Source organism: Acomys russatus, chromosome X, assembly GCF_903995435.1.
Source record: "Acomys russatus chromosome X, mAcoRus1.1, whole genome shotgun sequence".
Classification (NCBI taxonomy): Eukaryota; Metazoa; Chordata; class Mammalia; order Rodentia; family Muridae; genus Acomys; species Acomys russatus.
The window spans coordinates 96,798,902-96,812,894 of record NC_067169.1 but is presented as its reverse complement, the minus strand read 5'-3'; the positions used below and the strand labels follow the sequence as shown (position 1 = coordinate 96,812,894).

At 38.4% G+C, this 13,993-nt stretch overlaps 1 protein-coding gene across 4 annotated transcripts in view; it reads right to left on the bottom strand.

Moving 5' to 3' along the window:
• Gria3 (glutamate ionotropic receptor AMPA type subunit 3) overlaps positions 1-13,993 on the bottom strand; it is a 291,265-nt gene that overhangs the window by 63,653 nt on the left and 213,619 nt on the right. For all 4 annotated transcript variants that reach the window (XR_007830168.1, XM_051141058.1, XM_051141057.1 and 1 more), the window contains 3 exons: positions 13,430-13,537; positions 11,338-11,544; positions 1,022-1,398 (listed from right to left, as the gene is read on the bottom strand). Coding sequence is in view for 3 of the 4 variants with exons in the window: in XM_051141058.1 (XP_050997015.1) it covers positions 1,022-1,398; positions 11,338-11,544; positions 13,430-13,537 (692 nt within the window). In the remaining variant the exon portion in view is untranslated. The remainder of the gene's footprint in view (positions 1-1,021; positions 1,399-11,337; positions 11,545-13,429; positions 13,538-13,993) is intronic.

The window sequence follows — 13,993 nt, the reverse complement described above, 5'->3', positions numbered from 1 at the left end:
TCTCCCCCTCCAGGGGACATGGTCAAATGTGAGGCACCAGAGTATGTGAGAAAGTCATATCACACTCTCCACTCAACTGTGGAGAATATTCTGACCATTGGCTAGATCTGGGAAGGGGTTTAAAGTTTACCTCCTGTATTGTCCTTGGCTGGTGCCTTAGTTTGAGCGGGACCCCTGGGCCCAAATCTGCCTATCATATTGTTCTACTTGTAGATTTCTAGGACCCTCTGTATCCTTTTATTTTGCTATTCTCCCATGCTTCTCTCATTTAGAGTCCCAATAGGATGCCTTCCCCTCTGTCCCAGTTTCCTGGTAAGTGAAGTATGCCACGATTCTTTATTCACTTAACAATTGAATGTTTACTCTGCTTTTATACTTTGTCCATTACAACTAAAGCTATGATGGTCATTCATATATTTTCTTTTGAGGGTAAAAATTACAGTACAACTCTTGTGTCACATTTTAACTCTGTGCCTAACTTTGTAAGGAATTGCCAGACTATTTTCAAATATGACAATACCACTAAAGTTTGTACTGATTTTCTGCTGTTTTCTTTGAGAAGTTTCATAGTTTTAGCTAAGAAACATGAGTATATTCTTGCATAGTTCTAGGTAGTCTGAGGGCAAAATGAGAAAGATGGTGCTAATAGAGGAAGGTGGGAGGATTTTAAAGAAATGCTCTGTTGTCTTTATGTTTTGTCTATACTCAGTCCCTTGGCAAATGAGAAAATGTCTCAGCTCAGTTAATGAGAAAGCTTTCATCAGAATAGTATATGGCCATTAACTTTATCCAGAATTTGTGTATTTATGAACATAGTAGCAAACCTTAGGCATTCAAGACATCACCAGCAACACACTCACCTCATGGACATAAGCAAACAAAATGGCTTGATGATAATTTGTCAGTGGATGGAATACTAAATGAAAGAACTCTGAAGTTGATGCAGGTGAATACCAGATGGACATGAGTGGAGTATGACCACAAAATACAAGCAGGTATTCTGTATTACACACAAACAAACCTTGGAGAAATATCACATCCTTGCTGCATAAAAGCACCCAAGGAAAACCAAAGACTGTTAAATATTCCAAATTCATTTGGAGGATCAGGAGGGCTTTGTGGGTCACGAGGTTCTTCATTGTTGTCTTCCAAGTGCCACTCATAAGGGCTAAATCTGCTGACTAGGAAGAGAACTACACTGACTCCAATGTAAGCGAAGACAATGCACATCCAGATTTCATAAGCTAAAGGATCCAGGAATGAAAATACGCCTGGTTTTGATTTTTGAGGCTTCTTTATCATGATGGAGATTCCCAGGCTCATAAATGGCTTTGAAAAATCTATGACTTCTTCACGGACCAATGTTATAGTAAGTGGAGCAACAGCTATATCAGCTCTCTGAAAAACAAAGACATAGAACTTTTACAGACAGCATTTCCTTCATCATTTGTCAATAAATGCCTTTGGTGGAAATATAATATATTCAATCACTATAATCAGCTGATTTGTCCATGCTAAGATTAGAGAAACAGAGGCATTCAGTGGCTTCTAAATTGCTTTAATCTGTTGGTCAAATAAGGAAAAAGCCCTGGTCTTTTGTTCTCTGAAGCATATTGGCTTAGGGAAACTAATTTCATTTTCTCCTGATTTCTTTTTGCTATCTCACACCTCAACTTTTACTTCCTTATGACATATCTATTTTTTGTTTTATTGTTTTAATATTCATAGTCTTATGTCTGTCTTTCTCATTTGACTGGAATTTTTTGTATATCATGCACAACAAACTGCATTTTAAATATTTTCTTTCTTTTCCTTTGTAGTATTCAGTATAAATCTGTTAAAAGATACATTATTTGAAGACAGAGACCCACTATTTGGTTTTGTATTTATCATTGCAGTAGGTTCTAAATTAAGATGGTATATGCTTTAAATATTGTTTATTGTTGAATGTAACATATGAAAAATGCAGTATTTCTGCATGAGAGATACAAGGATAAAACAGCTATTAGAATATATATTAATTTATCAAGTAAACTATATTTTCTGGTGAAAAATATAATCACAACATTAGCACATGTCATATTGATAAATAAATGTTAGCAATGCACTGAATAATTAACTCATGAAAAGGTATGACTTCTTTTAATATTAATCTTAGGAAAACAAGGCATTAAAATTTATGCATTTATTTTTTCTATAATTGTTCCTTTTGAATGCTAGTAGGTTTTGTGTGGAAACAGGCTTCAAAATGTTCATGTAGGAAAATGTATATGACTAGGGGAATAAGTATGGTATATTAGATATTCAGTAAATTACCAAGTATGATCAGTTCGTTCTGTGATAAATATAGGTATGTTTCAATATACTTAATTGTGGAGAGAGACGGAGGAAGAATGTTGAAGTTTGAACTAAACTATGTTTACCACAAATGAAATTTATTTTGGTGAATTGAATAGGTCAAGTCAAACCAGCTGAGACGTACTCCTTATTTAAGGGGAAATGCAGAAGATGAGCAGTTCCTCACATTTATTGAGTGCTTACTCTGTATAAGGTACTGTGCCGAGCACTTTATACATATTATTTTGCTTCATTTTCCTAGCAACCTTGAGGTTGACACAGTTACCATTCTCTCTTCAAATGATGTATGTTTTAACAAAGCACTAAGTACAACTTATACTGAATACTACAAGGGAAAGAAGCTGAGATTAGAGCTCTGGTACTGAGATTGGGATCCACTCTCTTAAACAGCAACCTGTCTTCAATTGACACTTGCATATAAGTACTATGTACTATAGTATTTTGATCTGCAATGCAATTATTCTGAGTTACCCATGCTTCTGTAAATGCTCCCTCACCCATGCTACTGTAAGTAACCCCAATAAAATCATTGCGTGGCCAAGATGGATGTTGGTGGAATTGTTGCTTTGGCCTGTCATTGGTGCTGTACTGGGTGTGAGTAGCCATTTGTTCATGTCTTTCCCAGGGAAACTCATACAACATCTAGTCAATTTAAATCATAATCAGTCCTGTTTATCAAAAAACACTCCTCCCACTTTTTGATCCTTCTAGCATCTTACCCATATTTCACCTCCACACATCACTGTCAATGTTGTTGAAACTTGAACTTCATTATCTCTGAATTAAAGCAGTACTTCCATTTCAAGGTCTAATCTGTAGTCCCTCTGACTTATTGAAATTATTTCTTGAACTGCAGACTTGGCTGCCAGACTCAAACACCTCTTGTCAGATATCAACTGCATTGGTCTTTTGTATGATATACTCTTTCATTTGGCTCTCTGACACTAAAGATGACAGGCTTTCTTCCTACCTTTATGAATATTCTTTACCTGTTTTTGTGCTTCTAGAAGTGCCTTTTAGGAGATAACCACTGAAGGTTTGTAGAATAAGACAGAACATTTCATTTTTTTCTTTTTTCAACATTATCATCTATGGCTTCAACTCTCTTAGTATTCCAGTTAATGCCTTAATCTTCAGTTCCACACTGAAGATGAGATGGGAGCCAGTGACAAACTTTACCTATTTTATCCTTTGGCTGAGGGCTACACACCTGGTCATAGGAACAAAGGTGCTGATAAGAATGGAATTGGCCAGAAAGCCAGTGGGGTTTTTGGCAAAGAAAGCTTGAATCAGCTAGAGCTTTCTCATGCCAAGAGAATTCATACATAAAGGCACCTCCTCTCACTGCCAACATATCTCTGTCTTCTGCTCGAAGGGTAAAAATATGCATCTAATATCATTTCCCATTTGATCGCATTTGAATTTAATTACTTAATTTAACATTTTTTCCATCTTGTAAGTCTTGATCCTTCTAAGAGAAATTGCTATTTTTTCTTGTCTTTGAGGAAAGTGGGTATTTGGACTGAATTTAAGGGAACTACGTTCTTTTCAAGTTGCTACATTATGGAAAATTGAGGCATTTGATCCCCCTTTAAATGTAAAACCATACCGTACTTTATACATGGGAGGGTTTGGTGAGAGGAAAGAGAGGGAGCAATGTAATTATATTATAATCTTGAAAAGAAAAAAAGAAAGAGTGAACTGCTGAATTACAAATAAAAAACCAAAACAATAGTACCCCTACCAAAACAAAACAAAACAAAACAAAAAACAAACAAACAAAAAAAAACAAGAAACCTCACAAAGCAAAACTAACTCAGTAACTGCAACACCCACCACATGGTATAAGCACCACTAAAAACTAACAGGAGGTGACTAGATGGAGGAGCCATGATGTTTTATTGTCTAGTTCTTAGGACCATTTAGTGAGAGAACAGATTCCCAAAGGAGGCCATTCTGAGTTTAAAGTACTTTTGAATCACACACGCACGCATGCACACAAACCCAGCAGGACAAATCTGTTCCGCTCAGGTACTTGCCTCTTTCCCTTAGCCTAGCATTTCTAATGTTCTGAATTTGTTCTTTCTGGGCAATCTTTTCTTTCCATTTTTCCTCTTATGACACTGCATGTTACTGTGGGTTAACCTCGAACTTACTTCACAGCTCAGGCAGGCCTCAAATTTGTGGTTATCCTCCTACCTCAGTCTTGCAAGTGCTGGGATCTCAGGAGCTTTTTCAAAGTAGAACTTTTTTTTTTTTTTTTAATATACTGCTCCAATGGAAGATGACGCTAAATCTGGGCTCCATTAAATCTCACTGATGATGTGGCCTGGCTCCAAAACAAGAATTTACTATGCACCCTTAAGGACCCTTAATAAAGACCCACAGTTTGAAAAAGACAAAGGGGTAGCTGCAAATAGTTAGAAGAAGGCTCAACCAATAGAAGGCAAGAGAGCTGCTGATTGAGCCCTAGTGACAGTAATGTGTGGGAAGGTGGGACAATTCTTACTTTTTCTATCTCTTGTATCCTTGGTGAGAGACAAGTCACAGAACTGGCACATCAGCCAGTTTTGGTGAAGTCCTTGCCCTCTCCTGCCACTATCCCTTCCTCCATATTATAAAATATATCTATGATGGTGGGTTATTTCAGAGCTCATGACATGCCTGTGACAATGCCCGTGAAACAATCAGCTTGATTATCAATGGGAACATGGAGAGGCTGATTACTACAAAGCGTCCAACAATCCTTAGCTTTCCTGCAACTGCCATGATATACTGGCAAGAGGGCTACATTAAAGGAAAATTAAAGATTTAATAGGTCAATGGTGATGAAAACCTAAAAAAAGGGCAGCCACCCAAATGAAATCCCTCTTTTAAAATATTTCATTTAATATTCACCTATGCAGGTAACACGCTTGGATCAAACCCACTTCCCCTGAAATTCCTCCCTTGATATTTGTTCTTAATGCAAGTCAGCTGTGACTGGAGGCAAGCATGAAGAATTATGGTGAGTGTCTGACTTAATAATCAAGTGTCTCTCTTCTGGTGTCCTGAACCACTCCAGCAGCCTTTTGTCATCAAGCCTGTGTTGGTAACCGCAGCAGAAAAGTCACTTTTAAAACCCTAGGTGGGTAAGTGCTTGGTATGAGGGTGCTCCAGGTGACAGACAAAAACCAGCAAATGGTAAGAGCTCAGGGTGGGATTGTACTAGTGCTTTAACTTGCGTTTTGACTACTTATAGGATTTTAATCAAGCAGCTTAAGAATGGCTCTGTGGGCTCAGTAAACACACTAAATTAGGTTTGATTTTTCCCCCCACTTAACCAGCGGCAAATCCAAGCAAGTGTGTGTTTGGAGGGGATTTAGCTTGAGGGGATTTATATTCGTTTTCATAGGTGGGCGGCCAAAGTTGTAAATTTTATAAAACCTAAACCCCAACAGACTCCTATGCACAGGGACCATGCACTTAAGAACCTGACAAGTTTTAAGTGGAGATGACATTTAGTTTAACTGTAATTTTACAAATTGTTTGAGCTGGAAGGCTTGTTACATTTTAAAGTATTTTCATCTGATTAGCTGATATAAAATTCATAACCCATTTGGAGATTATGTTTGAGCAGGAGCTTGTCAGCCACCATTTCAAAGCACTTTCTGATAGTAAGGGGAGAAGGAAGAAAGAAGGAGATGTACTAGGCAGACGATACGGGAAGAGAACAGAGATCTGCTTTCTGCTCCCTGCATCAGGCATAAAGCTATAGTGGCCTTCAGCAGGCATTTCCTCCAGAAAATTTAAAGGTGTTATAAAAAAGGAGTGGAGCAGAATTAAGCTGGACAATGGGAATATAATTGCTGTGTGATGGGGGGTAGGGATTAATCTGCTTTGTTGGCTGTACTCTATGAGATCTTTGTTGTCTGCCATTGTTAAGATCTGGAGAAAGGGATGAAGCCCATTTAAATCAGTGCAACAACAAGCAGGCTCACAACAGGATCTCCTCATTTCTTTATCCAGAACAGATGTCCCAGTATGGGTCTATTGATTTGGACTCCTTGTCCTTGGGGAGCTGAGGGATTTAAAGACCCAGTGAAGATAAACGGGCATCCTGGGAGTTGGATGGAGGCCCTGTGATGCTAAATTTGGTTGGAAATATTTCCCCACCCCTCTGCTCAGAATAGCAGACTTTCATGTATCATTAATGCTCTTCCCTGGAGTCTATGTGGCCTTTCAGTAGAGGAGCACTTTTATCAAATCATCAGTCCTTTCTGGCAGAGGCCAGTATAATCACCCAAAGACTAGAAGTGAGTGGATGGCATCTGCTACTGGATCATTGCTTCTCTACTTTTAACTGGTAGGACAGATTGACCTTCTGCCTTTGTTAATGAAAAATAAATCCATCTTAGGATAGTGGCAATCAAAGGTAATTTCTTATAGGCAAAGGAATGTCATTGTAAGTACAATCTGTTGAGTTGCCATTTCTCCTGGGAGTGGGAAGTAATCTGGGACACCCAAGGACCACGACCTGGAGTCAACATATACCAATCTCATCTTCATTCCTGAGCTTTCTGCTGTCTTCCAAGTCAGAAGAACCAATCTGGATAATATCTTCTCTGGCCTTTCCCAAAGCAATCCCATGTCCTCTTTATTCTTAGTTCTAGGTGCTAAGAACATAAAGAACGTGGCAGTGGCCCACTGGGAGGTGTCCTGTTCATAACTGGGGCTCCAATTTCCTTTTAGCCCATTTTTTTTGCCTTAAAAAATAAACCTTGTTAGGTCATATATCTTCTCTGAGGACAGACCTTTCCAGCTATTTACATTGTAGTTTTAAACATTTCAATAGATAGCTAGCAATTAGCATTGCGTTATCTTAGAGGGCACAAAGAAATGTGATGAGTATCTTGGATAGAATGGCCCATAATCCAGCTACAATGCAAGTCCTATGCCATGAAGCCAGAAAGAAATGACATATCTGACTGCAATAATATCAATATTCCCATATGCTGATAAGCATAGTGAACTGGGCCAATGTAAACCAGTGGATAGAGCACTAGGCCAGGAATAGTGGTATTCCAGTTTCCAAACTGTGATTTTTGTCACCACCCAGCCTCCCCGAGAAACGCCTGCCACTTCTGTCCTCCACCAGGCTTCAAATTTTTGGTTTATTCCATAGGTAATGCTAATGTTTAGTTCCTGGTAGGCTTCCTAGTTATCTGTAAAAATGAATTAGATGTTTGGCTAAAGAATATTTAAGAATTCTGATAGCCACCAAATGTTCTTTCTAAATGCCCTCTTAAAACACTTGCTATTTGGGAGCAGTAAAACCGGTGGTGTGTGAGCCATTTGAGCTGGAATGATTACTATGTGGCAGTGTTACAGAAATCCAGCTCAAAATCAAAATTGCTAAAAGCAGGTGGACAGTTTCAAGACCACAATGTTCTGAAGGGCTTACGTAATGGGGCACATTGTATGCTGCTGACGTTTGTTTCAAAAATAACCTTCTTAGAGATACAAGGTGCCCCAGCATCAACTTTGATTTGAATTTCTTTAGAGGAAAAAAATTCAGGACTCATCTGAAAGGAGACTAATTGACTTCTTTATTCTATCTCAAGCTTAATTCCCTTTGACTTTTTCTTGGGACTTTATGGCAGATACAGAAATGTCTTTGGCAAAGCGTTCTCCAACTCTGTCTTCCTTTATCATTTTCCTGCTCTGATCCATATGGCATACAAAAGGCATAGGGCACAGCACTGGAAAGATAAAGTGATGTGTATCTGTGGATTTCCTGTTAAATGCAAGTAGTAGTTTCCTGTTCTCCATCTTTTTGGCCATTAAACACTCTGGAAAATCATCAGAGGGTTTTTCCCCTCTTTCTTCTTCTGAAGCAACTTGCGAACCACAAGAGGTAAGATCTGTCAGAAATGCAAGCCTGTGTTTTCAGGGTTCCCCCCTCTATTTCTATCATGAACAGAGACATTGAAACCTTTCTAATGCCAAAAGATTAAAACGTCTCTATAAGATGAGGGCACATTTAGCTTATGCTATCCTCTTCCCTGACAGCAAGTTCTTTCTCCAAACATGACAGGAAAGCCTAGTTTTTCTATTCCTATGTCTTACAGGAAAGTGGAGTTTGACAGTCCACATCAGTGCACTGGCTTGCTGTCAGTTTTCCAGATTCACTTTGTATTTATTATTCAGCTCAGAAAACATCAGAGACCTCTTCTAGGTCAGAAGAGGGGAGAGGATGTTCCTTTAAGAGCCTTCCCCAGCAAAAAGGAAAACTCTTCTCAGAGCAGCAGGAGAATGAGGAAAAGGTCCCTTCAGAAATCTCACCTTTTCAAAATCTAGGCGATGAGGTCTGAATTACTAAACAAAGCACTTGGTGCTTCTCAAATTTCCTCACTTGAAAACAGATGAAGTGGAGAGAGAAAGGGATGTGTAGAGATTAAGCCATGCAGTAGAGTGGACATCCCAGAGGAGAAACCAAAACACCACGAGAGAGCTGCTCTTCATCTGAACAACGTCAGGAAATCTCTTATCCTATATATCACCATGTTTGACATCTTGCTCAATGCTAGGAGGGCACTGATCTATTTCCAGACTGTTCCAAGTTTCCTTGGGAACCGCAAAGAGCTCTGAGCATTCCGTGTTGATGTGCTGGTGAACTGGTGGACTAGATCCCATCAGATAACTGAAGCAATAGAAATTGACACCCTCAATTTCTCGCTATGCTACTAAAGCATCAATAACTTCTTTCCAGAATGGCTAAGGCACCAAACACCTTTTATGGTAAATTTCAACTGTTATTCCAGATGGAATAGGCCAAAACCAACTTTTGCTCTGGGATTGTATAGTGAACTGATTAGAAGCACATGAACTTCATAGTCACTGTGTGGTGGTTTGATCAGAATGTTTGTGCCCCTATTCGTATGTTGAAATTCTCATCTCTAAGGTAATGTTACTAGGAAATGAGGCATTTAGGAAGTGGTTAGTCTAAGAAGCAAAACTCTCATGAATAGGATTAGTGCTCTTATATAAGAGGCTACAGAGACCAATTGCCCCTTTACTAAATTCAAAGATGCAACAAGCAGGTACAATTTATGAGCCAGAAAGTTCATCATTACTAGACAATGAAATATTTGATCATGAACTTCCCATGCTCCAGAGTACTGAGAAATCAATGTCTGTTATTTGTAAGCCACTAGTCTAATGTACTTTCTTCTAGAAGCCTGAACAACTGAGACAGGCTTTGCAGGATGTTTGGCCTTTGGAATGTGACTTCAATTTGTAGCTTAAATAGTCTCCCACATAGAATCAGGTTACTAATGGAACTTCTTCAAAGGCATGTTGTGAGGATTAAGGTACATAATGCATGTAAAATACTTAGCACAGTAGGTAGCAGCCAGTGAACTCTCTATAAGTGCTAGCTAATAATAACAAAAATATTACCTTATTTTTCCCACCATGAGCTCAGTTTAATGAATCTTTGTCAACCATTATTGTATACAGCTATTGATTCATTAGGGCAAAAAGTGAATCTTATCTGTCAGGCGATGTACTAAGTGCAGAGAGAGCAAGACAATAGCCTTTGAGTATGAAGGAGAAAAGGGACAAGAAAGAGAAAAACATCACACAGAAAGTGAGAGGTTAGTGCTATGTCAAAACAGTTGAGATTGGCTTGGGGTCCTCAGAAATCAACTGGGTTGCCTGCCCCTCTCTGTAAATAGAAAACCTCTTTCTCATTTCTCCATTCACTGTGTCTCATCTGCAACTCAGTCCTGCCCCAGTTCCCAGGGCCAACCTTGACCTAAGACAGGTGGTGATTGGCTCCAGGCCCACAGATGGAGGTGGGGGTTCAAGTTACTGTGCTGTTTGTCTGGCAAGAGGACAGTGTCCCAGTTTTGATACCTGGGGCCCAGCCTCATTTTAAGCCTTAGCTCCCATTCTGTGTCCTTATTTTTAGAAATAAGCTCCTTCTTTTATGCTTGCTTCCAAAGGCCTATTCTAAAAAACATATTGAGTGACCCCAGTAGTCTCTTATGGTTAAGACCAACACCCTATTTGTGCTGACTACCACTAGAGTAATTTTTCCTGATCTTTAGTCCAATAGATAAATGGATGTTTGCTTCTTACCAGCTTCGACTTCTCAGCAACCCCCCCCCCAATTCATTTATCTTCCCAGTATCCTCAGTATCTGTTGTTTAGACAGGTACCAATCATAGCAGATGATTCTTATTAGAGCTAAATATGTCTTGCCACCATCTGAACTTTGATTAATTAGAGATTGGTTTATGAAATGGGTAGTTTTGGTGGCCCAAGTATACTTATCCTTATGTACCTCATGGGTCTGCCTAAGATCTGATCTTTGCTGACACCAAAATTATTTAAAACTAAGTCACAAAGGAGCCATGAAGATACCACTATAGTCTTATTAAAGTTTTATCTTGGTTTTCAAAATGGGGAATTGCAATAATGTAGCTATGATTTGTTAGTGTAAAACTAGAGGTAGGGAGACAGTTAAGTGAGAGACAATTGGTAAAATTCTCAACTAAGGTGATAATGTCGATAGTTGGGATTGAGAAGGCATTTAAGTTTGAGAGATTTAGTAGAATACATAGAGCGTACTGGTTCACTAGACATGGATGGAATCAATGAAGAAAGATGGCAATAGTGCTAAGGAACTACATGGGTAGTTGATTCTGGTACCTGAGTCAGTGAAACACAGAAGGAATAGACTCTCAATAAAGGGCAGACTGTGATTAATGTGACTGGATAAATTCCATCAAATCTATTTTTTTTCATAAAATAACCTTGTTGCTCAAAGGATGCTATTGATAGTCTACTTTTCCCAACCTCGACTGCACATAAAACGATTCGACTACAGACTCATGAAAATTCTGAAATCTGATACATCTTGAGCGTGTTAGTTTTTCTTGTTAACTGAAAAGGATAAAAAAATAAGTAACAGTGGAAGTGAAAAATACTTACTCCATAGACAAGTTCCCCAACCATGCCATTCCATATTTTAGTCTCTGGATCCCTTGCTCCATATTTCCCATCACCGACAATGGACAATTTGTATTTGATCCTTACATGTTTGGCTATTTCATAGGCTAAATCAACGCAATAGCCTTCATAGCGCTCATTTCCTTCCAGTTGTTCATGATTCTTTTTATACATTACATATGGTGATTCCTTAGGGAACAGAAAAAAGAACAAAAGACTACTCTTAGCCATTTTCTAAGATACAGTAAATGTAAAAGGAGAACATTTTTCTCTCTGTTACTATTGGGGGTTGGTGTATGGAAATGATTTTTAAATTTTTTGACTTAATAAAGAGAGCCTCAATCAACTATTCATGGAGGTTTGTATTCCTTGGATCCCTTAAACTGGTGATTTAATTAAGTTTTTCCCCTAGAATTTGAAAGTAGGGCTAGTTTTCATCAGTAAAGTCTTTTGATGTAGTTGAATTGGGAAGTACTATTTCCTTCAATACATAAAGAAGAACTGCCTTTTATGTCTCAGAATGTATCAAGTAGGGAGCTACAGCCAGCTCAGGCAGGCCATAGGGAAACATTACAGTTCTTGTGAATCCAGAGCATTTGGCTTGTTCTTCCTCCCATCTGCAGGGCTGTATACAGTTCTTAGGATAAAGTGAAGGAGAATAATTGATACATGTTGTTTAAACACCATACTTGTTTTTTACTGAGGTATGGTTCTGGAAAATCATTTTAAGACTCCCTCACATGACTATAGTGTGTTGAATTTTGTGGAATAATTCTATATAGCTAATTGTGCCTTAAAATGGTTCTAGGACATAGGTAGGAGGTTACTACTATTATTTATTTCCATTCTACAAATAGCAAAAAAAGCCACCTCTGAGGATTAGAAAAATTGTCATTTTCACAGTTATACAAAGGGGTGTTAGATTCAATATTAGAATCTTTTATACAATGACAACTCTAAACAATGAAGAATCAGTTTTTTTCAACACAGAGTCTCTTTGTGCTAGCCTTGGCTGTCCTGGACTCGCTTTGTAGACCAGGCTGTCCTGGAACTCACAGCGATCTGCCTGCCTCTTCCTCGGAGTGCTGGGATTAAAGGCATGCACCACTATGTCAGGCCTATAGAATCAGATTTTATATCCAGGTGAAGCACAATTCTTTTGGAGAAGTAGAAGAGGACAATAATATGTAAAATTGTTCCTCATTCATTCATTCATCCATTCATTTCTTCCTGCTCTTGTTCTCTGTCTTTCCTTTGTGTATATATAGGAAATTAACATATACCATGTTGCTTGTGTAGAGGTCAGAAGGACAATTTGCAAGAGTCAGTTCTCTCCTTCATCTATAGAAGTTCTGGCTATCAAACTCAGATACTCAGATTTGGTGGCAAAGACCTTTACTCACTGAAATGTCTTCTCCATCCCTTTTTCCCTTTCTTCCTTTCGATTTTCTTATAGACTCTTCACACATACTTAGTTCTGGCTGATTAGTCACCTCTTCCTTTTCCTCCAAACCTACCCTCAACCTATCTTAACATTTTGTCCACAGTAGTTTTCTTTATATGTTGATATCATAATTCCTTTCCCATCTGTCCGTATTAATATCTCTTTTCTCTCATGTATCTTTCATCTAATGTTTTGGCCTTTACTCATACTTACTCCTATTTAAGTACTCATATTTAATAATTAGAAATTAACATCAGCATGAGAGAGAGAGAGAGAGAGAGAGAGAGAGAGAGAGAGAGAGAGAGAGAGAGAGAATGTAGTATTTGTTTTTCTGAGCCTCAGTTATTCTACTTATACAATATTTTCCAGTTCTGAAAACTTTCTTGGAAATTATCTAACTTAATATTTCTTTATGGATGGATAAAATTACGTTGTGTATAAGGACATTTTGTTTATCATATGATAGAGAGGTGCTTGAGAGTAACTGAGCAGCTGTTGTGTTAGAACTTTGGCATGCTTAAACTCAAGACTGGCTGAATAATATTTTTAGAACTGTTCAGAATACTTAGAACTGAATAATACTTTTAGACTGCTGTTCAAAGAACCTACCTGTTGTATGTCCACACTTACCAAAATGGTAGTCACTACAATGGTCCGGTTCTCTGAGGATGCGCTGTCATTGCTCATTTGTTGATCTGAGAAGGGCACAAACCGTTCATACTCATTCCAGTAACCGGCCTAGAAAAAAAAATAGACATTTGACCCAGATGCCTAACTTTCTCTAAAGAAATACCAAGTGGACTTTAAGTAGCTTGTGATTTACAAGGATTGGGACCCTGTTTCTATCTGTGTTTTTACTGCCCTCAGGACAGAAAGGATACACAGAGAGGTGTGCTTGCTATTCTATCTTTCAGATTCCTTTCCTCACCTCACCCTTATTGACACTCTGCAAAATACTTCAGCCTGCTGTGTAACGATCACTTTTTCTATCATTAAATCTCTACAGCAGAAAAATGTTAGGAACTGCAGAAAGCTGATATTAGGAGTAGAAAGCCATTAGTAGCCAGTAGCTACAAAGTAGCATGTAGACACAAGATAGTTTGTATTCTAAGAGTTTATCATATGACTATGAAATCCGCTATGCCTAACTCAACTGTTAGTAAGACAGAAGCTAATTGGTGATATAAAATTCGG